Genomic DNA, 25,705 nt, shown 5'->3' with positions numbered 1-25,705 from the left:
CATCCCAGAACACGACGGGGTCTGCTGGAATGTGTCTTGAATTCTACTACCACATGTATGGTGGCACCATGGGAACACTGAAGGTCAACGTCCTGGACGAGAATGGAGCGGAACAGACCATTTTCAGCCGGGGGCCGTCTGACTTTGGGAATGTATGGAATCCAGCAGCCATCAGTGTAGACTCCAGTGGACAAAACTTTCAGGTGACGATACATTGTATGTCATATGTCATGTACAATGAGATTCATGTACATGTACATTGTATCTAGGGGTTTTTGCTATCGTTGTGCACTTCCTAAGACAACAGCTACTCTAGTTGTACCTCATCATACAGAGCTGAGCTGCAATGATTCATGTGTAACACAATGTTCTCTTATCCAATGCTTCCAACTTGTTTGTTTTTACCATATTCATATCTTCATATATTTTTATGTTTTGCAAGACTTTTTTGTGTATCTATTGTACAATATAAGTTAACAAAAACTACTTTCGTCCTGCAGGGTAAGGGTAAGTGTTAAATTGTCAGGCCCAGTTGGAGATAGTTCAGGTACCTGGAGAAGGATTAAAAATCACATTAGTGGCACAATTCTTTGGTTTGCAATAGAAGCTCTGATACAATCTCACATTCTACTTTGTCACTTCCTCAGTTTGTCTTTGAGGGCATCATCGGATCATCGTTTGAGAGTGACATCGCTGTAGATGACATCTCCTATCATAGTGGAAACTGTCCCCCATCAAGTAAGAAATTGTACTATCATCTTCTTGTGTTTCTAAACAGGGATGTATGCAGGGACTTTCCAGGCTACTGTCCTCCCCATCCCCCATCCCAGGCCCTGATTATTTGTGACATTATGCATCTTAATCCCTCCTCTGTTGCAGATTGTCGTGAATGCAAATTTTATGAAAATGTTCCCTTTGTTGTGAAACCATATAAGATCTTAACGTTTACAAGCACAGAGCAAACTACTGTTTGCCATTCCGGTGAAATACTAACCATTTCCCTCTTGGACATGGTCATGTAGAATAAAATCAATCCACATAATATGTTTTCCCATTGCCATTAATTTTGATATACATATATTGTGCAAAATAAAGGTTTCAATGGTGGTTGTTCCATAGGTTTTGGATATGTGACATCTTGAGGTAAACAGAAAAAAAAAAACCACATTATCTCATCAATGTGGCCAAAATATGTAGATGTTATTCTGAGTTCAAGGAAATTCAAGATTGATATGTCTTTCAGAATTTCCCCACAAAATTAGTGATAATTAAATAATACCAGCACCAACAGAAATAGCAATAATTATAACAATAGTAGGATTAGGAGGAAAACTAGTTTCAACTTTTCGTTCTACAGAGTGGTCACTTCAGTCATGAAATACTGGTGTTTGTCATGCCATTTCAAATCTTATTTTTGCAGGAACTTGTGACTTTGAAAGCAGTATTTGTGGCTGGACACAGGAGACTAGTCTGGATGATTTTGATTGGCTGAGAGTCCGAGCGCTGGACGTTCCCCATGGCACCCCACTGGGTGACCACACCACTGGAACCTCTACAGGTACAATTTTATGCTGTCATGTGACACTGTAATATCGCCCTCTCTTGACAGAAGCACAGTATCTATAGTCCCAGTCACATCGACATCCCGGATCACCTCGCATCTGATGCAGGGTGATGCGGGGAGAGATCGGTGTTGATGCCTTGGGCATCCTTGGACATCCGGGAGGTCAACACGGCAACTTTTGGATGTCAAAAACACCCGGGGTCATCCGGGGACTGCCGTGTTGGTAGAGCAATCATAGATGGTCCATGTGGCCACCGCGTAGCTGCCGTGATGGTCCGTGTAAGCGCCATGTAGATGCCGTGCTATTCCAGCCTTATCCGTGTAGCTGCCATTTTGATACCATGTGTACAGTCATCAACGCTCGTTGACGCTCCATCCAGGGTGAAACTATCCTGGAACTCCCAGGATCATCGTGTAGACCCTTGAGGATCCGTGTTTATATGTGGCGGGGGCTTACATGTTGATTTGCTATCAGGAGATGTTTTGTATTGCCTGTTTTACTTTCTGAAACCTGTGTAACACTTTAAATCACTGTGATTGTTCTTGTTTACTGGAAGTTGTCAGGATAGAATTGTGAGAAATTTTCCAATTCTGTATGATTTCAAAGCATTAGTATTAGGGAGGAAAAAAATAATTGTCTCCTGTGAGAATAATAATAAACCTTCATTTAGATGTCAGCATGGGTTGCGGTTTTGCCAAAATTGAAAAAAACAACAACAACAAAAGAAAAAAAACCCAGAAAAGAAGTACATGTATGGTGAAATAGGTCTATTTCTTTTCTTTTGATATCAGTTGATTTGGTGTGCAGGATTTTTGAAATTTGATCAATGTTGTTCAACTAGATTCCATTTACATTTGTACATCCCTTTTCTGCCCTCCGCAGGTTACTTGCTGTTTGCTGATGTAGCCTCTGCACAGCGTTACCCTGGCGACCAGGCCCTGGTGTACAGCCCTTCGTTTGACGCCACCCAGGAGGGAGACTGCATGAAGTTCTGGTACCACATTGATGACTACGTGGACGCAGGGTACATCGCAGTGTGGGAATCTGTCAATGGCGCCCTCATTGGCCCCTATTGGTCATCCACGCCAGGTTCTCAGGGAGCTTCATGGCAGTATGCTACAGTGACGGTCAAGTCTAATGCAACTTTCCAGGTATGAAAAAAACTTTATGTTCACCTTTCAATTCCAATACTGTAAAACCAAAAATATTCACGAATTGAAACCCACAGCCTTTATCGAAGCATGACATTTTTGCAAATTTCCACTAGCATTCAATACATATAGTGTAGACAAGAACTTCTGCATGCATTTCAATATTGTGGAATCAAAATGCATGCAAAATTTTGAATGCACATGAATCTTCTTTGGTTTTACAGTATATTGTAATTCCCCATAGAGTTAAAACATGGTTCCTGTAATCATTGGTTGAGTGATTCCTGTAGGCACAGTGTCTTCTCAGTGCCCTTGACAGAGATGTATATAGCATCAGCAACGAAAGGATGAGGCCTTACAATACATGATTGTGCACAGTTTGATCATTCACAATCATCATCTGTGTGTTGCCCCCTTCCCCTTGCAATCAACCTGCCGTACAATGGCATTGATAAGTACATGTTGTGTCTTGTATACAATGTACGTGGGTAATTCCATAAAGTTGGGGCAACGTCCATGTAGCATCGTGATATTTAAAAAGTACATTTCAGCATAACTCAATATCAATTATGCTATACATTTATTGTTTGTAGGCTTTACATTTGCATTGAGGCCACACATTTTCCTGGAAATTTTGTGCCATTCAGACTCAATTTTGATGAAGTTATTAAACAATATGTAACAGTGTCCTGTAGCATCGTGACGTGTCCATGTAGCATCGTGATATTTTAAAATTTGGTCCTAAGAGGTAAATTATAGCAATCAGCTTGACCAAAATCTGATGCAATATGCATATTTACAAGATATGAATGAGATAGCTAAATATCTCAAATTTCCTGTAAAGAGCTTTTAATTCTAAAAGAAAATTACAAAATGTATCACGATGCTATGCGGTGTCCTTTTTTGTGACATTTGGTGGACACCGCGTAGCATAGTGACACATTGTGTAATTTTCTTGCAAAAGTAAAACTGTGGAAAGGAGAGTTAAAGGACAAGTTCACCTTCATAAACATAAGGATTGAGAAAATGCAACAATATTAGTAGAACACATCAGTGAAAGTTTGAGGAAAATTGGACAATCGATGCAAAAGTTACGAATTTTTTTAATTTTTGTGTTGGAGCCGCTGGATGAGGAGACTACTGCAGCTTGTGAGTCATATGCGTACAACAGTATAAAGAAAATGTAAAAGAAAATTCAACATATTTTCACTTTTTTCGCATAATAAAAGAGCACTTGACTTGCCTCTTTCTAAAGGCAGGGGGAATAATATTACCCATAACATTTGTCGGTAACGAGTCAGGGGAATGTGTACTTTTTTCAAAAGATGGAATTTTGTGAAATTCTCTTTATATTTTCCTTATATTGTTGTACGCATGTGACATCTAAGTTATTCAAACACTGCAGTAGTCTTCTCGTCCAGCGGGTACTGCACAAAAACTTCAAAAATTCATAACTTTTCAACGGATTGTCTGATTTTCCTCAAACTTTCAATGATGTGCTCTACTAATATTGCTACTTTCTCTCAATCCTTATGTTTATGAAGGTGAACTTGTCCTTTGATATTTAGCTATCTGACTAATCAGTAATTATGCATATTATATCAAATTTTGGTCAAGCTAATTGCATCAATTTGTCTTTTAGGACCAGATTTTAACTATCACGATGCTACATGGACACGTCACGATGCTACAGGACACCGTTACATATCGTTTTAATAACTTCATCAAAATTGAGTCTGAATGGCACAAAATTTCCAGGAAAATGTATGGTCTCAATACAAATGTAAAGCCTATAAACAATGTATAGCATAATTAGTATTGAGTTATGAAATGCTAAAATGTCACACTTTGTGCCCCAACTTCATGGAATTACCCACATATCAAGCACCCCCTGCCCCTTGGAAAGCAAACATACAAACGAAAACAAAAAATTATGAATGGATGCATAAAAAGAAAAGACTGTTGCATGTATTGAGTAGTTTTGCACTTGCTGAATTTACAGTGTATGAGGCGCTTATTGATTGGATGTTATTTTGTATTGAATATGACATACTTCTTGATGTGATTCACAGGATCTCTTCTACTTCAGTATGTATTTCTTGGGGGGGGGGGGGGGGATTGGGTGTAACCAGTTTTCAGCTATACTGTTGACAAAGTGGAGTTCATGTGCCCCAGTGTTGTCATAGCCAGTAACTTGATGTAAATTGAAATTAGTGGTCTGTGGAATGTAAAGTTATGAGGCAAGGTGTTAATCAAAAACCCTAGCAAAGCCACACTGCCCTACTTTGGCAAAAGGAAACAAGTGACATACCATCCGAATTTGAGTTATTGATGTTTTCATAATTCACATAATGAGCTCTTCTTCCAGGCCAAATTTCATGCAGAAACACTCATCGTACTAAGAGATATATTAGATAAGACATCATGATAGTCCAGTGACGTCAGTGTAAATGACAGACACATTTTGTTCTTTTACGAGAAATTTCACTTTTGTCACTTGCTTCCTTTTGCCAAAGTAGGGCAGCACAGCTGGTGCTCCTTCATGTACTTTAACATACAAACAATCTAAAGTGGAATATATTCATCAACTAGAACCAACTTAGATTGAAATTGAGCACTTTCATTTTTTGATGTAGTGTACTAACCCAGATCATACCTGCTAGGTACATGTACATGTATATGAGTAATGACTTCTCCCTTTTGCATTGGATTTATTACAATGTTTTTTTATAAGACTTGATGCCTAACAGGGCTTTTGTATGTGGAAGAACACCAATATTGTTTCACTGCAAGTCTTAAAGCATAATGGCCAAAAATGATATGAAGTCACTTTTCCTCTCTTGCTAGTCCAGATTATATATTTTTTCGTATGTGTGGTACATGTAGCTGGAAACTTATGATATCATGTTACCAAAACCTAGCAGTATTTCATGATACTGGTTTGTGTGTTTCCAGGTTGTACTCCAAGCTGTGGTGGGACAGATGACAGCAGCAGACATTGCTGTGGATGATATTCTCTTTGAGTATGGAGCCTGCCCAGCACCAGGTGAGTTGATTCTCTACAGTGGGTGATATTCTCTTTGAGTATGGGGCCTGTCCAGCACCAGGTGAGTTGATTCTCTACAGTGGGTGATATTCTCTTTGAGTATGGGGCCTGCCCAGCACCAGGTGTGTTGATTCTCTACAGTAGGTGATATTCTCTTTGAGTATGGGGCCTGCCCAGCACCAGGTGTGTTGATTCTCTACAGTGGGTGATATTCTCTTTGAGTATGGGGCCTGCCCAGCACCAGGTGAGTTGATTCTCTACAGTGGGTGATATTCTCTTTGAGTATGGGGCCTGCCCAGCACCAGGTGAGTTGATTCTCTACAGTGGGTGATATTCTCTTTGAGTATGGGGCCTGTCCAGCACCAGGTGAGTTGATTCTCTACAGTAGGTGATATTCTCTTTGAGTATGGGGCCTGCCCTGCTCCAGGTGAGTTGATTCTCTACAGTGGGTGATATTCTCTTTGAGTATGGGGCCTGTCCAGCACCAGGTGAGTTGATTCTCTACAGTGGGTGATATTCTCTTTGAGTATGGAGCCTGCCCTGCTCCAGGTGAGTTGATTCTCTACAGTAGGTGATATTCTCTTTGAGTATGGGGCCTGCCCAGCACCAGGTGAGTTGATTCTCTACAGTAGGTGATATTCTCTTTGAGTATGGGGCCTGCCCAGCACCAGGTGAGTTGATTCTCTACAGTAGGTGATATTCTCTTTGAGTATGGAGCCTGCCCTGCTCCAGGTGAGTTGATTCTCTACAGTGGGTGATATTCTCTTTGAGTATGGGGCCTGCCCTGCTCCAGGTGAGTTGATTCTCTACAGTAGGTGATATTCTCTTTGAGTATGGGGCCTGCCCAGCACCAGGTGAGTTGATTCTCTACAGTAGGTGATATTCTCTTTGAGTATGGGGCCTGCCCAGCACCAGGTGAGTTGATTCTCTACAGTAGGTGATATTCTCTTTGAGTATGGAGCCTGCCCTGCTCCAGGTGAGTTGATTCTCTACAGTGGGTGATATTCTCTTTGAGTATGGGGCCTGTCCAGCACCAGGTGAGTTGATTCTCTACAGTGGGTGATATTCTCTTTGAGTATGGGGCCTGCCCAGCACCAGGTGAGTTGATTCTCTACAGTAGGTGATATTCTCTTTGAGTATGGAGCCTGCCCTGCTCCAGGTGAGTTGATTCTCTACAGTGGGTGATATTCTCTTTGAGTATGGAGCCTGTCCAGCACCAGGTGAGTTGATTCTCTACAGTAGGTGATATTCTCTTTGAGTATGGGGCCTGCCCAGCACCAGGTGAGTTGATTCTCTACAGTAGGTGATATTCTCTTTGAGTATGGGGCCTGCCCAGCACCAGGTGAGTTGATTCTCTACAGTAGGTGATATTCTCTTTGAGTATGGAGCCTGCCCTGCTCCAGGTGAGTTGATTCTCTACAGTGGGTGATATTCTCTTTGAGTATGGGGCCTGTCCAGCACCAGGTGAGTTGATTCTCTACAGTAGGTGATATTCTCTTTGAGTATGGGGCCTGCCCAGCACCAGGTGAGTTGATTCTCTACAGTGGGTGATATTCTCTTTGAGTATGGGGCCTGCCCAGCACCAGGTGAGTTGATTCTCTACAGTGGGTGATATTCTCTTTGAGTATGGAGCCTGCCCTGCTCCAGGTGAGTTGATTCTCTACAGTGGGTGATATTCTCTTTGAGTATGGGGCCTGCCCAGCACCAGGTGAGTTGATTCTCTACAGTAGGTGATATTCTCTTTGAGTATGGGGCCTGTCCAGCACCAGGTGAGTTGATTCTCTACAGTAGGTGATATTCTCTTTGAGTATGGGGCCTGCCCAGCACCAGGTGTGTTGATTCTCTACAGTAGGTGATATTCTCTTTGAGTATGGGGCCTGTCCAGCACCAGGTGAGTTGATTCTCTACAGTGGGTGATATTCTCTTTGAGTATGGGGCCTGTCCAGCACCAGGTGAGTTGATTCTCTACAGTAGGTGATATTCTCTTTGAGTATGGGGCCTGTCCAGCACCAGGTGAGTTGATTCTCTACAGTGGGTGATATTCTCTTTGAGTATGGGGCCTGCCCTGCACCAGGTGAGTTGATTCTCTACAGTGGATGATATTCTCTTTGAGTATGGGGCCTGTCCAGCACCAGGTGAGTTGATTCTCTACAGTGGGTGATATTCTCTTTGAGTATGGAGCCTGCCCAGCACCAGGTGAGTTGATTCTCTACAGTAGGTGATATTCTCTTTGAGTATGGGGCCTGTCCAGCACCAGGTGAGTTGATTCTCTACAGTGGGTGATATTCTCTTTGAGTATGGAGCCTGTCCAGCACCAGGTGAGTTGATTCTCTACAGTAGGTGATATTCTCTTTGAGTATGGGGCCTGCCCAGCACCAGGTGTGTTGATTCTCTACAGTAGGTGATATTCTCTTTGAGTATGGGGCCTGCCCAGCACCAGGTGTGTTGATTCTCTACAGTAGGTGATATTCTCTTTGAGTATGGGGCCTGTCCAGCACCAGGTGTGTTGATTCTCTACAGTGGGTGATATTCTCTTTGAGTATGGGGCCTGCCCAGCACCAGGTGAGTTGATTCTCTACAGTAGGTGATATTCTCTTTGAGTATGGGGCCTGCCCAGCACCAGGTGAGTTGATTCTCTACAGTGGGTGATATTCTCTTTGAGTATGGGGCCTGTCCAGCACCAGGTGAGTTGATTCTCTACAGTGGGTGATATTCTCTTTGAGTATGGAGCCTGCCCTGCTCCAGGTGAGTTGATTCTCTACAGTAGGTGATATTCTCTTTGAGTATGGGGCCTGCCCAGCACCAGGTGAGTTGATTCTCTACAGTGGGTGATATTCTCTTTGAGTATGGGGCCTGTCCAGCACCAGGTGAGTTGATTCTCTACAGTGGGTGATATTCTCTTTGAGTATGGAGCCTGTCCAGCACCAGGTGAGTTGATTCTCTACAGTAGGTGATATTCTCTTTGAGTATGGGGCCTGCCCAGCACCAGGTGTGTTGATTCTCTACAGTAGGTGATATTCTCTTTGAGTATGGGGCCTGCCCAGCACCAGGTGTGTTGATTCTCTACAGTGGGTGATATTCTCTTTGAGTATGGGGCCTGCCCAGCACCAGGTGAGTTGATTCTCTACAGTAGGTGATATTCTCTTTGAGTATGGGGCCTGCCCAGCACCAGGTGAGTTGATTCTCTACAGTGGGTGATATTCTCTTTGAGTATGGGGCCTGTCCAGCACCAGGTGAGTTGATTCTCTACAGTGGGTGATATTCTCTTTGAGTATGGAGCCTGCCCTGCTCCAGGTGAGTTGATTCTCTACAGTGGGTGATATTCTCTTTGAGTATGGGGCCTGCCCTGCTCCAGGTGAGTTGATTCTCTACAGTGGGTGATATTCTCTTTGAGTATGGAGCCTGCCCTGCTCCAGGTGAGTTGATTCTCTACAGTGGGTGATATTCTCTTTGAGTATGGGGCCTGTCCAGCACCAGGTGAGTTGATTCTCTACAGTGGATGATATTCTCTTTGAGTATGGGGCCTGCCCTGCTCCAGGTGAGTTGATTCTCTACAGTGGGTGATATTCTCTTTGAGTATGGGGCCTGTCCAGCACCAGGTGAGTTGATTCTCTACAGTGGGTGATATTCTCTTTGAGTATGGGGCCTGTCCAGCACCAGGTGAGTTGATTCTCTACAGTGGGTGATATTCTCTTTGAGTATGGAGCCTGCCCTGCTCCAGGTGAGTTGATTCTCTACAGTAGGTGATATTCTCTTTGAGTATGGGGCCTGCCCTGCTCCAGGTGAGTTGATTCTCTACAGTAGGTGATATTCTCTTTGAGTATGGGGCCTGCCCTGCTCCAGGTGAGTTGATTCTCTACAGTGGGTGATATTCTCTTTGAGTATGGGGCCTGTCCAGCACCAGGTGAGTTGATTCTCTACAGTGGGTGATATTCTCTTTGAGTATGGGGCCTGTCCAGCACCAGGTGAGTTGATTCTCTACAGTGGGTGATATTCTCTTTGAGTATGGAGCCTGCCCTGCTCCAGGTGAGTTGATTCTCTACAGTAGGTGATATTCTCTTTGAGTATGGGGCCTGTCCAGCACCAGGTGAGTTGATTCTCTACAGTGGGTGATATTCTCTTTGAGTATGGAGCCTGCCCTGCTCCAGGTGAGTTGATTCTCTACAGTAGGTGATATTCTCTTTGAGTATGGGGCCTGCCCAGCACCAGGTGAGTTGATTCTCTACAGTGGGTGATATTCTCTTTGAGTATGGGGCCTGTCCAGCACCAGGTGAGTTGATTCTCTACAGTGGGTGATATTCTCTTTGAGTATGGAGCCTGTCCAGCACCAGGTGAGTTGATTCTCTACAGTAGGTGATATTCTCTTTGAGTATGGGGCCTGCCCAGCACCAGGTGTGTTGATTCTCTACAGTAGGTGATATTCTCTTTGAGTATGGGGCCTGCCCAGCACCAGGTGAGTTGATTCTCTACAGTAGGTGATATTCTCTTTGAGTATGGGGCCTGCCCAGCACCAGGTGAGTTGATTCTCTACAGTGGGTGATATTCTCTTTGAGTATGGGGCCTGTCCAGCACCAGGTGAGTTGATTCTCTACAGTGGGTGATATTCTCTTTGAGTATGGAGCCTGCCCTGCTCCAGGTGAGTTGATTCTCTACAGTAGGTGATATTCTCTTTGAGTATGGGGCCTGCCCTGCTCCAGGTGAGTTGATTCTCTACAGTAGGTGATATTCTCTTTGAGTATGGGGCCTGCCCAGCACCAGGTGAGTTGATTCTCTACAGTGGGTGATATTCTCTTTGAGTATGGGGCCTGCCCAGCACCAGGTGAGTTGATTCTCTACAGTGGGTGATATTCTCTTTGAGTATGGGGCCTGTCCAGCACCAGGTGAGTTGATTCTCTACAGTGGGTGATATTCTCTTTGAGTATGGGGCCTGCCCAGCACCAGGTGTGTTGATTCTCTACAGTGGGTGATATTCTCTTTGAGTATGGGGCCTGCCCTGCTCCAGGTGTGTTGATTCTCTACAGTAGGTGATATTCTCTTTGAGTATGGAGCCTGCCCAGCACCAGGTGTGTTGATTCTCTACAGTGGGTGATATTCTCTTTGAGTATGGGGCCTGCCCAGCACCAGGTGAGTTGATTCTCTACAGTAGGTGATATTCTCTTTGAGTATGGGGCCTGCCCAGCACCAGGTGTGTTGATTCTCTACAGTGGGTGATATTCTCTTTGAGTATGGGGCCTGCCCAGCACCAGGTGAGTTGATTCTCTACAGTGGGTGATATTCTCTTTGAGTATGGGGCCTGCCCAGCACCAGGTGAGTTGATTCTCTACAATAGGTGATATTCTCTTTGAGTATGGGGCCTGTCCAGCACCAGGTGAGTTGATTCTCTACAGTAGGTGATATTCTCTTTGAGTATGGGGCCTGTCCAGCACCAGGTGAGTTGATTCTCTACAGTAGGTGATATTCTCTTTGAGTATGGGGCCTGTCCAGCACCAGGTGAGTTGATTCTCTACAGTGGATGATATTCTCTTTGAGTATGGGGCCTGTCCAGCACCAGGTGAGTTGATTCTCTACAGTAGGTGATATTCTCTTTGAGTATGGGGCCTGTCCAGCACCAGGTGAGTTGATTCTCTACAGTGGGTGATATTCTCTTTGAGTATGGGGCCTGCCCAGCACCAGGTGAGTTGATTCTCTACAGTGGGTGATATTCTCTTTGAGTATGGGGCCTGCCCAGCACCAGGTGTGTTGATTCTCTACAGTAGGTGATATTCTCTTTGAGTATGGGGCCTGCCCAGCACCAGGTGTGTTGATTCTCTACAGTGGGTGATATTCTCTTTGAGTATGGGGCCTGCCCAGCACCAGGTGAGTTGATTTGATGCTGTGTCTGTCCTTGTGGCCTTGAGTAAGACATTCTTTTGACAATCTGCTTTCTAGATTTATAGAGGAGTGCCTCGTGTGTAGATAATCATGTCTTTAATATCAAACAGATTGAGTGTGTTTCAGTGTTGCCATGACAATGTTGCAAACTTCCACTTTCTTTACCAAGACTTTTTCATAACTGAACCCTTCGTGCTCTCAGGCCTTAGTTTGATTTGCCAAGCTTTTTTGCCAACATTCAGTAATTCAACCAAACTTAACCTCGTTGTAAAGTTTGCAAGCTTACTCAGGTGTAGCAATATGCTTCAGTCCAACAGGAAGGCTGTGATGACACATTAGAATTTAGTGGGATTAGGTACCCTCTATTCAATTACAAATAGGTTCCACTGTGGCAATTTGTAAAAGTAGCACACCAATTACTAGAGGCTGTGATATAGAAAGAAGCCAATGCCGTGAGGAGCCTCTTGCTAACCCGTTGAAGACTAATCCCAAGAATACTCAGGCAGGTCTCTATGTGAAATGCGTGTTGTAGCAAAATTAGTCCATCCTCAACGGGTTAATGCTGAGTCTTTGTCCAAACCCAACAGGCTTCTGTGACTTTGAGCGAGACTACTGCACATGGACCAACCCCCAGACTGGCGACAACTTTGATTGGACGAGGAGCAGCGGGGCCACGCCCAGTGTGACTACCGGTCCCAGCAAAGACCACACCCTCTCATCACCCTCTGGTAGGAATATGATTAATGCTATGGAAACAGACAAAATATTTACAATTATAATTGCCATCGTAGGTATTTCCTGCCGACCAAAAACTAAATTACAAACCATTAGTGCTGAAGAAAGCTTTCAACTTTCGTAAGATTTTGTGCTTGTTGTTAGAAATATTAGAAACAATGAAGTAAGCCAAAATGTTAAATGTTGAAACAAAAGATATTTAAAAGAATGCAAGTTTATTAATTTAGTAATAAATACTTTTCTGTATCCAAATGATCACAATAAAATCTATTTTCTTGTTTAGCTGCTATTAAATATTTTTTTAACAAAACATTTGAAATTATAAATTAACTGTAATTTTTCAGGATAAATGATTATGTTTTGCATTTACTCTCAAATCAGTTTTTTTTCTTATTTTCATGTAAAATTTTCGTGTAAAATGGTCTTTCAATACTAAATGATATTTTGTCTTTTAGTCTCTAAATTATGTCAACATTTGTTCTGGACTGAAGGTAAAATGAATATGTTTTCTCTCCCAGGTCACTATGTGTACCTGGAAACAAGCACCTTACTTGCTGGTGATGTGGCTTGGCTGGTCAGTGAAAATCTACCATCTGATGATGGCTGCTTCTCTTTCTGGTATCATATGTATGGAGCAGGTGAGATTATGTGGACATACATTATCATATGATAAAGTATTGTTTTCAAGTTCAAGTTCAAGTTGATTTATTTCACTTCTAACAAGCAAATAAATAGAAATACAGTGAAACGCTCGTATACACAGACGTCAGGGAATCAGTACCACAATGCGATGAACAGAACAACATTGTAAAAGAGATAAAGGTAAATTATCAACAGAGATACAAATAACTGTTACGTCACTGTGGTAAATGCATAAACAATATTGCTGGAAATGGAGGGGACTGCTAAAAAGCAGAGCTTGTAGAATGCAGTCCCCTCATAGAGAAAAAAAAAATTGCTAAAAAACAACAACAAATTTCCCTAAGCGGTATTAAAAAAAAAGACAGTTGTATACAGAATATACAGTTTTATTGTTGTATACAGAATCCTTGATAGATTAGGGGTGTGTGATTTCAAAGGACATTAGTCTCAGCATGTGGTAACTTAGCTTTTCATATAAGAATATAAGATACCTGGATTGCTGTTTGTTTTGCAGGTGAATATTATTTATTTCATATGTTTCCCATGAGATAGAAAAGAGCCATCGTTGCTGTATTCATTTTGAGTTGTTTATGATATTATCCCCATTTTAAAGTTTCCACATAAAATGAATAAACCCCCTCCTGAAAAACAACATCCAACCCCCCCCCCCCAAAAAAAAGGGGGGAAATCCTTTGTCTGAGCCTTTTTTCATATCAAATGTCACTAACTACAATATTTTACAGAATAACAGAGATAACATAATGTGTGTTGTGAACACATGTTTGTTTGCTTTTTTTTTCTTTTCACATGCAATATTAATGAGAAGTATTGAACAAAGTCCAAGAAAATTATTACACAGAAATGGACAATTTAAGCTCTTGTGGGATGCCATAGTGGCAAATTCAGTTTTGTCTTTTGATTTTCTTCCCATACAATTATTGATAAAGTAAACAAAATCTGATAATTTAATGTTGGAATTTCACGTCATTAATTATGAGTTTGTGTTTCAGATGACTTTACCTTTAATGTTGTCATTGGTGTTAAAAGGGTATTCGAGGTGAATAGGCTATTCATATATACTTTGAAAATATCTCTTTCTTTATACCTTAGGTGTTGGATCTCTGAATGTCTACCTGATTGATGGCATAAATGGGAACATGGCCCTACAGTGGAGCCAGTCTGGTAACCATGGCGACCGCTGGATCAAAGGTCAGATGTCGACCTCTAACCCCAACACCTACCAGATTGCGGTGGAGGCCACGTTCGGGGGAAATTACACGGGAGACATCGCCTTAGATGACACCTTGATCAGTGTGGCTGGACTGTGCAATGGTAAAGCAAATATTGCAGCTGGATATGTACAAATATATGTGTACTACCCACCTAGATTTAAACACATATCATGAATGAACACTCAAGGATATCACACAGTTTCAGGTTATCAATGTTAATGATAGTAATGTGGTCTTCTTTATCCAGGATAGTCCTTTCTGTTTTGCCACTGCTCTACCAGAGGGCAGGCCCTGCTATTATTATTACCCTAGCATTGCCTGGTACCCATTTATACACCTGGGTTGAGAGAGACATGGTGGCTAAAAACATCTTTTCTAAAGAGTAGGCACTTGACAGGATTCAAATTCAGGACTTTCTGATTGAAAGTCAAAGACTAGTTTCCACTATTCCACAGTGCCCCCACATGCACAAGTGCATTTTAGCAAGGCAGGGCGATAGTAGCTACATGTTTTGTAGGTTAATTTGGAAGAAAAGGGTGCAAAGTGTTATGTGTATGCAACAAATATATGCTGTATTTTAGAAATGCTACGAAGCAGAAGTACTTCAGCACATGATGTGGTTAAAAGTGTGATAAAAAGGTGTTTTATTCAAGAGAAAATTAACTGTCGTTATTATTACAGTGCCTTTTAGGTGTTACTGAAATGTAGCCTTAATATTTGGTGGCATTTGCAATTATGTTCCATTCATTCCTGTCTTCCAATCACAGATTCCAGTGAGTGGGACTGTGACTTTGAGAATGGTTGGTGTCAGTACACCCAGGCCCAGGATGACAACTTTGACTGGGTCCGCCAGCAAGGGTCCACCGGCTCAGTAGGGACAGGACCATCTGTGGACCACACAACAGGAACAGGTCAGTACCAATATCCATTCTAGATATGATCTTACCAACTGCTGTGTGTTACTTTAAAAGCCATTAACTTTGAGCCATGAATAAAAAACAAACACAAAGACTTCAAAAGAGGACTGAATAATTTTTTTTTTTTTCAAATGAATGAGTTGAGTTGCTTACCTTGAGAGCTTTATCTTTTGGTAAATTCTTCTTATTCTTTTAGTCCGTCTTACAGTTAAAGGGAACACAAACCCAAAGAGCAATGTGGATTGAGTAAAAGCAGTAACATTAGTAGAACACATCAGTGAAAGTTTGAGGAAAATCGGACAATCGATGCCAAAGTTATGAATTTTTAAAGTTTTGGTGTTGGAACCGCTGGATGAGGAGACTACTAGAGGTTATGACGTATGAGAGGACCACAATATAAAGAATATATAAAAGGAATTCCACAAAAATTCACTTTTCTAGCAAAATGAAAGAGTTCTTGACTAACCGCTTTCAGAAAGCAGGGGAATAAGTGCTACCCCTAACATATGTCAGTATCAAGTTGATGGAATGTGTAATTTTCATGAAAAATGACTTTTTATTGAATTCCCTTTTTATTTTCTTTATATTGTAGTCCACTCATACGTCATAACCTCTAGTAGTCTCCTTACCCAGCAGTTGCAACACCAAAACTTTAAAAATTCATAACTTCTGCATCGATTGCCCGATTTTCCTCAAACTTTCACTGATGTCTTCTACTAATATTACTGCTTTCACTCAATCCACATTGCTCTTTGGGTTTACTTTCCCTTTAAGTAACAGAATTTTCTTTCAAGCCTCTTTCTTGCTGAATATATGATTGAGAGTTAGATTGACAACACATATGACATGAGTAAAGTTCCCATTTTTCCCCTGTCAAATTGGCAATATTTTGTAAATTTTCTTCTCATTTTGTACAGATGCAAGGAATCCAACCAGTTCCTTGTAGTCTTTGTTCAAGGCAAAATATGCCATGATATTAATAAGGAATAAAAATATTGGAATTTCCCCAAAACTTGACTGTTCAAAGTAATGTTACAAGGGGCAGGGAATTAACGTAATTACAAACAAAATAGCTAGGCATGGTTCAGGCACATGAAAAGGGTCATCAGGAATGCTGTATAAAAAAGCAATCAGTGGTTTGCTCTCCACATCTTGACATAGGTAAAAAGGTGTAGAATGCCTTGCAGTGATAATAGTTACACATCTTATGAAGAAAGCTACACATGAGATGTATGACATGTACACAGAGTTCTGATAGCTGGATCTTTGTGTACACTGTACTTAGAGCATTTTTATGCAAAGTTCACCCCAACAATGTACAACCTTGTAGGCAACTGACCAGTGACACTGTATCATACATCCCCAGCAGTACTCACTGACCTATAAGTTGATATCTAGTGAAGATAGCAAAATACAATGTATGTCCCAAGTGTACATGTGTCACACCTATTGTGGTACAAATGTTGACGAAACATGGGAAGGATGGTTCTAGCAGAGAGAGCTTAATCTTCTTTTGAAGAACCATAAGAGTCAGCTGACATGAGCAGTACTCCTCATAAATGTCTTCTTAGTATGTCCAGAACATGTTGTTAAAGCATTCTGTTCACTCAGTGACAGAAATATGCTACTCACATACACATAGTTAAGCCCTACTTGTCACAATTCTACAAAAGGAATAATTTTCTGTGCTCAACAACAACAGAAGAAATGATATGGAGATATATCAATTGTAGAATACTATAGCGTGCAGCTTCCATTGAGTACTCTATATCATGGTACATTCACATCTAATGTAGATAACAGTGTAGTGCATAATACTGAACTTCATTGAACTACACAAGGAGCTGTATTTAATGACAATGGCTGAGCTGTTACTGTAGGGGTTACATGTATATCAGCTCAATATACTGTATACTGATGTTACTTAATATTGCTCACTTGCAAGCTTCATGCAACTTGACCATGAACACCCCCCCCCCCCCCCCAAAAAAAAAAAAAAAAACACAAACAAACAAACAACAAACAAACAACAACAAAACAACAACAACAAAAAAACAACGCAAAAAAAACCCCAGAAACACCTTGAAAATAATCTTATTTCAAAAAATTATTGCCATTATACTGGCAGCAAAGATAAACATGAAGAATGGGAAAAAAATCTCTAGAAACATTGTATTTGTTGAATCCATTCATTGTAGTTTAAAGTAATTCAGTATGTTTGGTTATGTAGCAATGATTTCACCTTCTTGCCTATTTACCCATTATTAGGACAAACTGATTTTGCTATCACATGCATTTCCAATAGACACAGGTCTGCCAGAGTACATGTGGAGCTAGTATTAGATGGGTCAAATTAGAGAGTCTTGCTGAATTAAATGTTTGTTCACTTATCTACAAGTTACAAGCAGTAAAAAAAAATGGACTTTGCTATAAAATGAGTTGTGTGAAAAGTTAAATAAAAGAAAAATGACTGAATTGCACAGAATTCATGACATCAACTGTCACTATCAAGATGTTTATTTTATGTGAATTGGAAGCAAAACCTTATTTCTGAAAATGAATTATTCTTGTATGATATATTATTGTCTATCAGAGAGAAAAAAAATAGAAAAAATAAAGTCTTGATAAATCCTGACACAAATACATTTTTCACTCTTTTTAAGCATTACCCAATATTTTTCAGCCCCATCCTTTTGTTATTTTATTGCTTCATTTCTATACAATGTCAAAGATGCTGGTATCTAGATTTCTGAAACTGGAAGTATTGTAGAACACAGCCTCTACTTAATACACTTGCTGTCATATATTTCTATATTTTCAATTGGCAGCAAATGGTTATTATGTGTACATCGAGACATCCAGCCCCAGAGTGTCTGGAGATGAGGCTAGGATCATGAGTCCTGTCATTTCTACCACCTTCCGTCAGTGTCTCAACTTTTGGTATCACCTAGCCTCTACTTAATACACGTGCAGTCATATATTTCTCTATTTTCACCCTAACAGCCAATGGTTATTACGTGTACATTGAGACATCCAGCCCCAGAGTGCCTGGGGACGAGGCTAGGATCATGAGTCCTGTCATTTCCACCACCTTCCGCCAGTGTCTCAACTTTTGGTATCACATGTTCGGCCCCACCATCGAGACGCTGAACGTTTTTGCCAGGCGCAACGACTCGGCGACCTCCGACCTCGGAAACCTCGTGTGGAGCAGCCAGGGTCAGAAGTCCGATGAGTGGTTCTTGGGATCGGTCACCATAGCTGAGGCCTACCCTTACCAAGTTAGTCAAAGCCCCACAATGTAGTGTGCCGTGTACAGTAATTATTTAGAACTTTCTGTGCCTGTGAGTCAAATGTGCACAAAATTCACACACAAAGGTGTAGACAGATGATGAATGTGGCATGGTTAGTTCATTATTTAATAATCAGTCATTGATAAGGTCTACTGTGAAAGTGGATATCTTTGCGTTAGTAATTTTTCGCGCCCTGCTAGGTAAGATGAATTTCGCGTGTTTTTAATTCCGCGGAATCAGGACATTACCCTCTGGAACATATGGCATGCAATAATATTTGCGTGCTTTTATTTGCGCTAGCTTCTGGTTGAAGAAATGCGTGAAAATTTCCACACTAAAAGTAATATCGTATGCTACCCTGTATAAGTCTCACCGTGATACTCAAAGTATGTCAGCACACATTTCCTGTTAAATATTACTAAACAGAAATTAGCCTCAAGAATAGCTTTGCTAGCTGGGCTGGTTTGATGCAAACATTCTAGATAATTTCTCATATCATTTGAACACACATGGTACATACATGTTGTATGTATCTCCATGCATAGCACCCATAAAAGTAATGTTAATGTACGCACCAAATGAAATGTGTAGCTGCGATGTTTAATGTCAACTATGCCAAGTGTAATCTAGCATCAGTATGCTAGAGTTACAGCCTCAGATATAAATGTTGAAGGTAATTCATACCCTGTCTCTGCCAACTTGGTGGGCTTACATGTATCAATTATTACCTACCCATGAAACTATGGGGTCTGATTGGACAGAAGTAGCCATGACAACAGTGAGAAATTATTGAGCTTCTTCCACTGTAACCTTAACCTTGTTCTGTAAGCATGGAATGTATCTGTAAAATATATCTGTACTGTAGTGTAACACTAAAATGTCAATGTTTCTCCACAAAGCTGGCATGAACACAAAATAGAATGGGTAAATAGTTTTGATAGATATTGAAATATGTACAGTTTTTTTTTCAGTCACAAAAAAACTTAGGCAGACATAAGAAAATTAATTGCATCAAAATAGACCCAACACTATCAGTGAATAAAAGTTAAATATTGAAAAGTTTCTGCTTGAACAATTGATCACACACTGTCCAAGAAATTGATGTTAATCTCATGTTTACACATGGAAGAGGCTACAATTAGGAGGCTAACATTCTTGTGTGTGTCTCTTCCTATTTAAAGCTGGTGTTCCAAGCCTACGTGGGATCCTCCTTCACAGGGGATATTGCCCTTGATGACATCACAATACGTCAAGGGGACTGTGAAGGTCAGTGTCAAGGTCACATCCGTCATTGTCCCCTAACCCATGTGTGCCGATAATTCAGGCTTTTTCTCCAGTCATATTTGTTAGTTCCGTGATCACTTATGGGTGTTATTCCTTGGTCTATGAGATTTAACTGTTAGTAAACTGTTAGTAGACTGTTGTAATATCCAAAATACTTTTGCAACAAAGTACCCAGATGTGATGTGTGGCCAGTAATAAAGTCAGAGCCAGTAGACCATTATTTCATGTACTACATGTAATTGTACATGTCTATTGTATGGTCATTATCAACACAGTCTATAATCTCACAATAGCTTGAACAGACAACAATTTAAAGAAAGTGAAAATAATTTGTCCCAATTGTAGTATATTTCTGTTTTTGTCCCCACAGCGACTGCAACTTGTGACTTTGAGAATTCGCTCATCTGCGGCTATCGCCAGGATGCCACCGACAACTTTGATTGGACGTACTGGTCTGGGGACACACCCACCCCACTGACCGGTCCATCCGTTGATGTCACGTATGGCAGTGCTTATGGTGAGGGGAAGCATAGAGAAGTGCTTTACTGCATCTCATGGTGGAAGTGAAATTTGCAGAAATCAAGGCACTTTGACAAAACATGGAATGCCCAGTTTGTGATAAATGCCAAGGTTATGGTAAAATCATTTTACAAACACGTTAAGGTAAAATCATCTTACTTTACACGTAAATCATCTTACAAACATTGACCCCTCAAGCACATACATGTAAATGCATATACATGTAGCTGGCATGATGATGCAAAATCCAAGTGAGTTGAATACAATCTTTTCTGGATTCACATCAGTCATATTCATATGATTTCCAGTTCCCTTCTAGTTTGGTTTGTAAACTGATGCTAGAGTATTTAACAGTATTTTGCCTGACAGTTTTCTGTAGTGTATAAGCCAATCCTATTACATTTTGATAAAGCAATGAACCATGGCCAGTGGATACACTGTATATTTGACTCATCAATTCTCCCTCGATCCATATCTGCTGATTTTGTCTTTGCTTGACTATGGCTCATCAGGTCACTACATGTACATCGAGACTTCCCGGCCCAATACTCCTGGTGCTAAGGCTAGGCTGATTGGTCCTCACGTTTCCATGGAAACAGCATCCACGACTTGCTGGACTTTCTTCTTCCATATGTATGGTCAGGATGTCGGTACACTATCAGTCTTGGTAAGTTTGTGCAGATTATGGTGCCAGACTTTTTGGATGTTTCTGGTTAATGTTTCAGAAAGTTTTGTAATGCATGTAACAAAGCTTTTCAGATATAAATCATAACATGAGTGGCATTAAGAAATACTCATAAGACGCTTTGAGATGTTGGTAATATCAAATCTTACTGTGTATGTATTATATATCTTTACATATATAGACACACTTTTTACTTCTTTTTTTTTTTAAATGGAAATAATCTCACTGATGTCCCATGCCTCATCCTGTGTTGGTATCAAAAAGCATAGTACATAATCCATATTTAGTTTGTATGAGCTCACTCTTTAGCCTTACTTTCTGTCAGCCAATGAGGCAAGACCACACACTGATACCGTATGGTGGATGAATTTCCCAATCCTTTTCTCCTCAGTCCAACAATGCTGATGCCACACGCACCACACTGGCATCTTACTCTGGCAACAAGGGCAACCAGTGGTACAGCACATCGGTGGAAGTCACTGGCAATGGCTACGAGATCGTGTTCGAGGGGACGGTCGGAAATGGGGAAGAAGGCGACATCGCTATCGATGAAATCAATATGATTGATGGTGGCTGTGATGCACTCTGTGAGTAAAACATCAAAGATTTTTTTTCCCTTTAACAGAGATGATCTTCAGCTAGTCCTTTATGGGCTGCCTCTTGTTTTGTTTATGGGAAATTTACTTTCTGAGTTAAAGAGTACCAAAGTGATGAAGTCTTAGTCTTTTGTTGTAGTGTAGTGCTGGGTCCATACAAAAAAATTACCCTTGCATTTCAGGCAGTGGGTTGGAACTGGATGTGAGCATAGTGAGCAGCTGTTGTGTTCACAGATATTCAGACTACCTGAGGTTGTGTAGAACCAGTTTCCATAGCTATGAATGGCTACAATGTATGTAGCTCTAAAATCTGAGGTATGTAGGGGTGAGATTAACCAACATGAAATTGTTAATCAGTATAATCAAAAGTTTTCTTTAAAAACCATTTCTAGAATAAATCGTCACTCTGATGGTTTATTGAGAAAATTGTTGATACTGTATCTCCTTGTATTTGTGGCATTATGATTATTGCACAATGTTTGTACAGTATGCTGTTTTGTGCCACAACTGAACAACACAAATGCAGCAAATATGATAATTCAAACCTTCTTTAATCACTGCTCCTGATTGTAGCTTTAATGTGTATTTGACTTTTTTCCCTCTTTGGATGGACTCACAGTGGATTGTGACTTTGAGGATGGTTACTGTCAGTGGTATAATGCCCCTCTGGATGAGTTTGACTGGATAAGGGTGCAGGGAGGCACCCCTTCTGCCAGCACCGGTCCCCTGTATGACCACACCCTTGGAGCAGTGGGAACAGGTATCGTAATCAGTTTATTAACCCACAACTCTTGCTTGTGTGACAGTACCATATTGTACATTGCATAAAAACAAATGTTTATTATGTTTTAATGAAACCTCCAAGGAATGAACCAATGAAGCTGTGGTGCCAGGAACATTTTGTAAGCATGTTCCTTGCAATGACGAATGTATAGTACAGCATTTACCATGAGAGTTACGAGTTAAACAGATTGTGTGTTAACTTTGTCTAGTTGCTCTTACTGGAGTCCACAAAATGCACACCCTTTCCATGTCAGCTCTGTATTCCAGCTTGTACCAACCCTTTGAATGTGGGTATTGACACAAAAAGTGTATCATAATGTAATTCCTTTTCAATGATGATGAATGATGATTTTTTTTGCTGAAAAAAAGTAATTACACAGTGATTTTTTTACTAGTTTGGTTGTTGAATTAGTGTATTTCCACTCAAATTGTATGTTAGTCATTTGTAACTAAACAGAAAATGCTAATAATTGATGATTTAGAGCTTTCTATGTGGAGTAAAATACTTTGCACTTATCCTGTTGTTGAATTCGCATGTTTCCACTCAGATTGTATGTTCGTAATTTGTAACTAAATAGAAAAGACTAGTAATTGATAATTCAGAGCTTTCTATGTGGAGTGAAATGTTCACATTTATACTGGGAGGCTCCTTGATTCAGTTTTGTTAACATTTTGAATGTAAATTCTTCCTTGAAGGATTTTATGTGTATGTGGAAGGGAGTGCACCCCGGTTGCCGGGGGATACAGCCAAGCTATCCAGCGCCATCTTTGATGCAGGACCCATTGACGTTTGTTTCACGTTCTGGTTCAACATGTTTGGTCAGCAGATTGCTGGACTCAGACTTTACAAGTAAGAGGGTTATCCACTCTTCCACTCTCAAAAGTAAGACCATTGTCCACTCTCACTATAAAAGTCTAAACTTTCATGGCAAGATTGCCTATGGCTTAAGATGCTCCAATTGATAGATGATTGAGAAAATGGTCTGAATTTCATGACATTTTGCTGTTGAGCATGCTATCTGCACCCCTCCCCCCCCCCCAAAAAAAAAAAAAAAAGACTGTCAGTGACAACTAGTCAAGCATTCTGAGTTCATTCAAATGTGAGAATTAAAATGACTTATATGTGTGTCATGATGCAAAGTGGAAGAAACTGATCCTAGTAAATGAGAGAGCAATGAATAGCACTCAGGTAGTTATTATGAGAATTACAGTTAGGAGTCCCCTACAGTGTACAGCTCTAGGTATCCCATTCCTGTTGATATGAGCCATGGCCTTGGTAGAGAGAACTAACCCAGGCCTGAAGTTTGTAACTTTTCTGTGGTAATTCTTGCCTGTAACAACTTAACAGGAATTGTCACAATATTTAAGGTTCAATGTACATTATAGTATCAATCATTTCTTATGCTGTTAGAGCGATAATGCTAGCGTATACCAGGATTGGTTGCAGTTGCCTTTTCATGTCTTTGTACGCACTGAGCATTTCAATTTGATGATATTCACTTTACAGCGTGTGCACCAAAGGTGTATTCTGAGTGATGAAAAGTAAGAGATTGTCACTGAATTATCTCTGATACAAAGCAAACAAAGTTTGAAAGCCTTGGCTGATAGATACTCACCTAAATTAAATGATATTTCATAACAAGGAGGTAGTCCATTTTCTTGTTGATAAATAATCATCAACCATCCCATTTAGACTTAGAATACCTTACTCAGTCTTATTTGCTGATTTATTTCTTTGATCCAGGCAAGACACGTCCAGTGGGGTAGCCAGTCCTGAATTGATGTGGTCACTGGACGGTCAGCAGAGCACTGACCAGACCCACTGGATTCAAGGACAGGTGGCACTCAGCGGCTCATTCCTGGTAAGGAACACCACTCGGAGCTGCCAAGAATTAACTGTACAATTTGTATTAATCATCTGGAGGTATAAAGTATACCATACATACATGGTAGTTATGAGAAGCACTATTAGAGGAGAACATACAGGAGGCAAAGTGTGAAAGAATTGGGGTTGAAAGGAGTCTAGAGATTAGAGTGAAAGATTTTAAGAGTGAGTTATTATTGTTATTATTATTAATATTAATATTATTATTATTATTGTTATTATTATTAATATTAATATTATTATTATCATTATTATTATTATTATTATTATTATTATTGTTATTATTGTTATTATTATTATTATTATTATCATTATTATTATCATCATCATCATCATCATCATCATCATCATCATCATTATCATTTTATTATTATTATTATTATCTCTATCTTTGCAAGATATCTTTTGGAAATTAATATTGGAGATTAATTATTGATACTGTCTCTCCCACTTTCACCACACTCAGCAATGTTTTCAGCAAGAAATACCATCAACATTCATTGTGATGTCAGTCTTAGTTCCTATTTGTGTTATTTTATTCTTTGACCTTATAAACTTACCCTTTGCTTACCCTGTACGTCTTAGCTTCAATTCTGGGGAGTGATTGGATCTGGTTACTATAGCGACATCGCCATCGATGACCTGGAGGTGGTGCCAGGAACCTGTTCTTGTGAGTCTTCCCTTTAATCTTATTTTCTCTCAAAGGACAGCTTGTACATTCCTTAGGCCCATGCCTATAAAAAAAAGTGATGTTCTGCATGTATGTATACAAGCCAGTGGGCATTCTACAAGCTCTACCCATGAAGAGCCACGTTTCTGTACTGTCTATGCCTGTTGATCTTAGCAGATTGTGTTATGAATGACTCCATATTCAAAGTAATTTTATCGGCATCCTAGTTGCATTGTCTATTTAGATTTGTTTTTTTCCTGGAGTAGGCTGCTGATTTTGATCATGTTTCCAAACAAGTGAGTCTTGCCTTGCAACATTGACATGTTGGTAATGGCTGAAAGAAAAAAAAAAAATGCTGAGCTCATTTAAAGTATCTTTCTGTTGCTCATGAGGTTATGATATATTTATCACATGATTTAGGAGGTGTTCACAGAAAATGAAAATATCACATTTCCAGTTAAAAATGAAAGGAACACAAATATTCTAAAACAATAAATTGTTTTGACTTTCATGAATATTTATCATCTGTACCAGGAATACTGAAGTTAATGGTAATGACTGCCTGGCAAGTAACATGTTATTTGGTGTATAAAGAGTAGAACACATCACACCATACATGTAAAGGAATCCATTCGCAGAAATGTATGCACAACATTTCATGCAGAATGAAAGAGAAATCAAAACTATCTGATTCATGTTTATCTTATTTCAGGTCAATGAAAATCTCATACTCTCATGTTACATTCCTTTTTGATTTAAGCAAATAACTGTCCTTGAGATTACCGAAAGTTGCAACATCTTCCTAGAATTTCTCAGTAGATTTAGGTTAATCAT

The 25,705-nt window shown here is 40.3% G+C and overlaps 1 protein-coding gene across 1 annotated transcript; it reads left to right on the top strand.

The window, feature by feature from the left end:
• Nucleotides 1-68: 68 nt before the first annotated feature.
• LOC139718760 (MAM and LDL-receptor class A domain-containing protein 1-like) lies at nt 69-25,591 on the top strand. Its single transcript, XM_071630224.1, has 19 exons — nt 69-203; nt 648-738; nt 1,421-1,558; nt 2,448-2,716; nt 4,789-4,804; nt 12,221-12,361; nt 12,887-13,006; nt 14,121-14,342; nt 15,010-15,153; nt 18,163-18,437; nt 19,631-19,715; nt 20,104-20,250; nt 20,765-20,919; nt 21,329-21,524; nt 22,153-22,293; nt 23,013-23,166; nt 24,061-24,178; nt 24,787-24,871; nt 25,584-25,591. The coding sequence occupies exons 1-19, from the start codon at nt 69-71 to the stop codon at nt 25,589-25,591; spliced, it is 2,640 nt and encodes an 879-aa protein (XP_071486325.1).
• Nucleotides 25,592-25,705: the final 114 nt, after the last annotated feature.

This window comes from Diadema antillarum, unplaced genomic scaffold (genome assembly GCF_040938485.1).
Source record: "Diadema antillarum isolate AM-2024a unplaced genomic scaffold, OU_Dant_1.0 scf00000099, whole genome shotgun sequence".
Classification (NCBI taxonomy): Eukaryota; Metazoa; Echinodermata; class Echinoidea; order Diadematoida; family Diadematidae; genus Diadema; species Diadema antillarum.
This window is presented reverse-complemented; position numbering and strand designations above follow the sequence as displayed.

What these genes read in the sequence shown, in the direction of transcription:
- LOC139718760 (XM_071630224.1), top strand. Translation starts at nt 69, where the DNA reads ATGGGAACACTGAAGGTCAACGTCCTGGACGAGAATGGAGCGGAACAG. An exon ending in TGGAAACTGTCCCCCATCAA is followed by an intron (nt 739 to 1,420) that starts GTAAGAAATTGT and finishes TTATTTTTGCAG; the next exon opens with GAACTTGTGACTTTGAAAGC. An exon ending in GGACCACACAACAGGAACAG is followed by an intron (nt 15,154 to 18,162) that starts GTCAGTACCAAT and finishes TCACCCTAACAG; the next exon opens with CCAATGGTTATTACGTGTAC.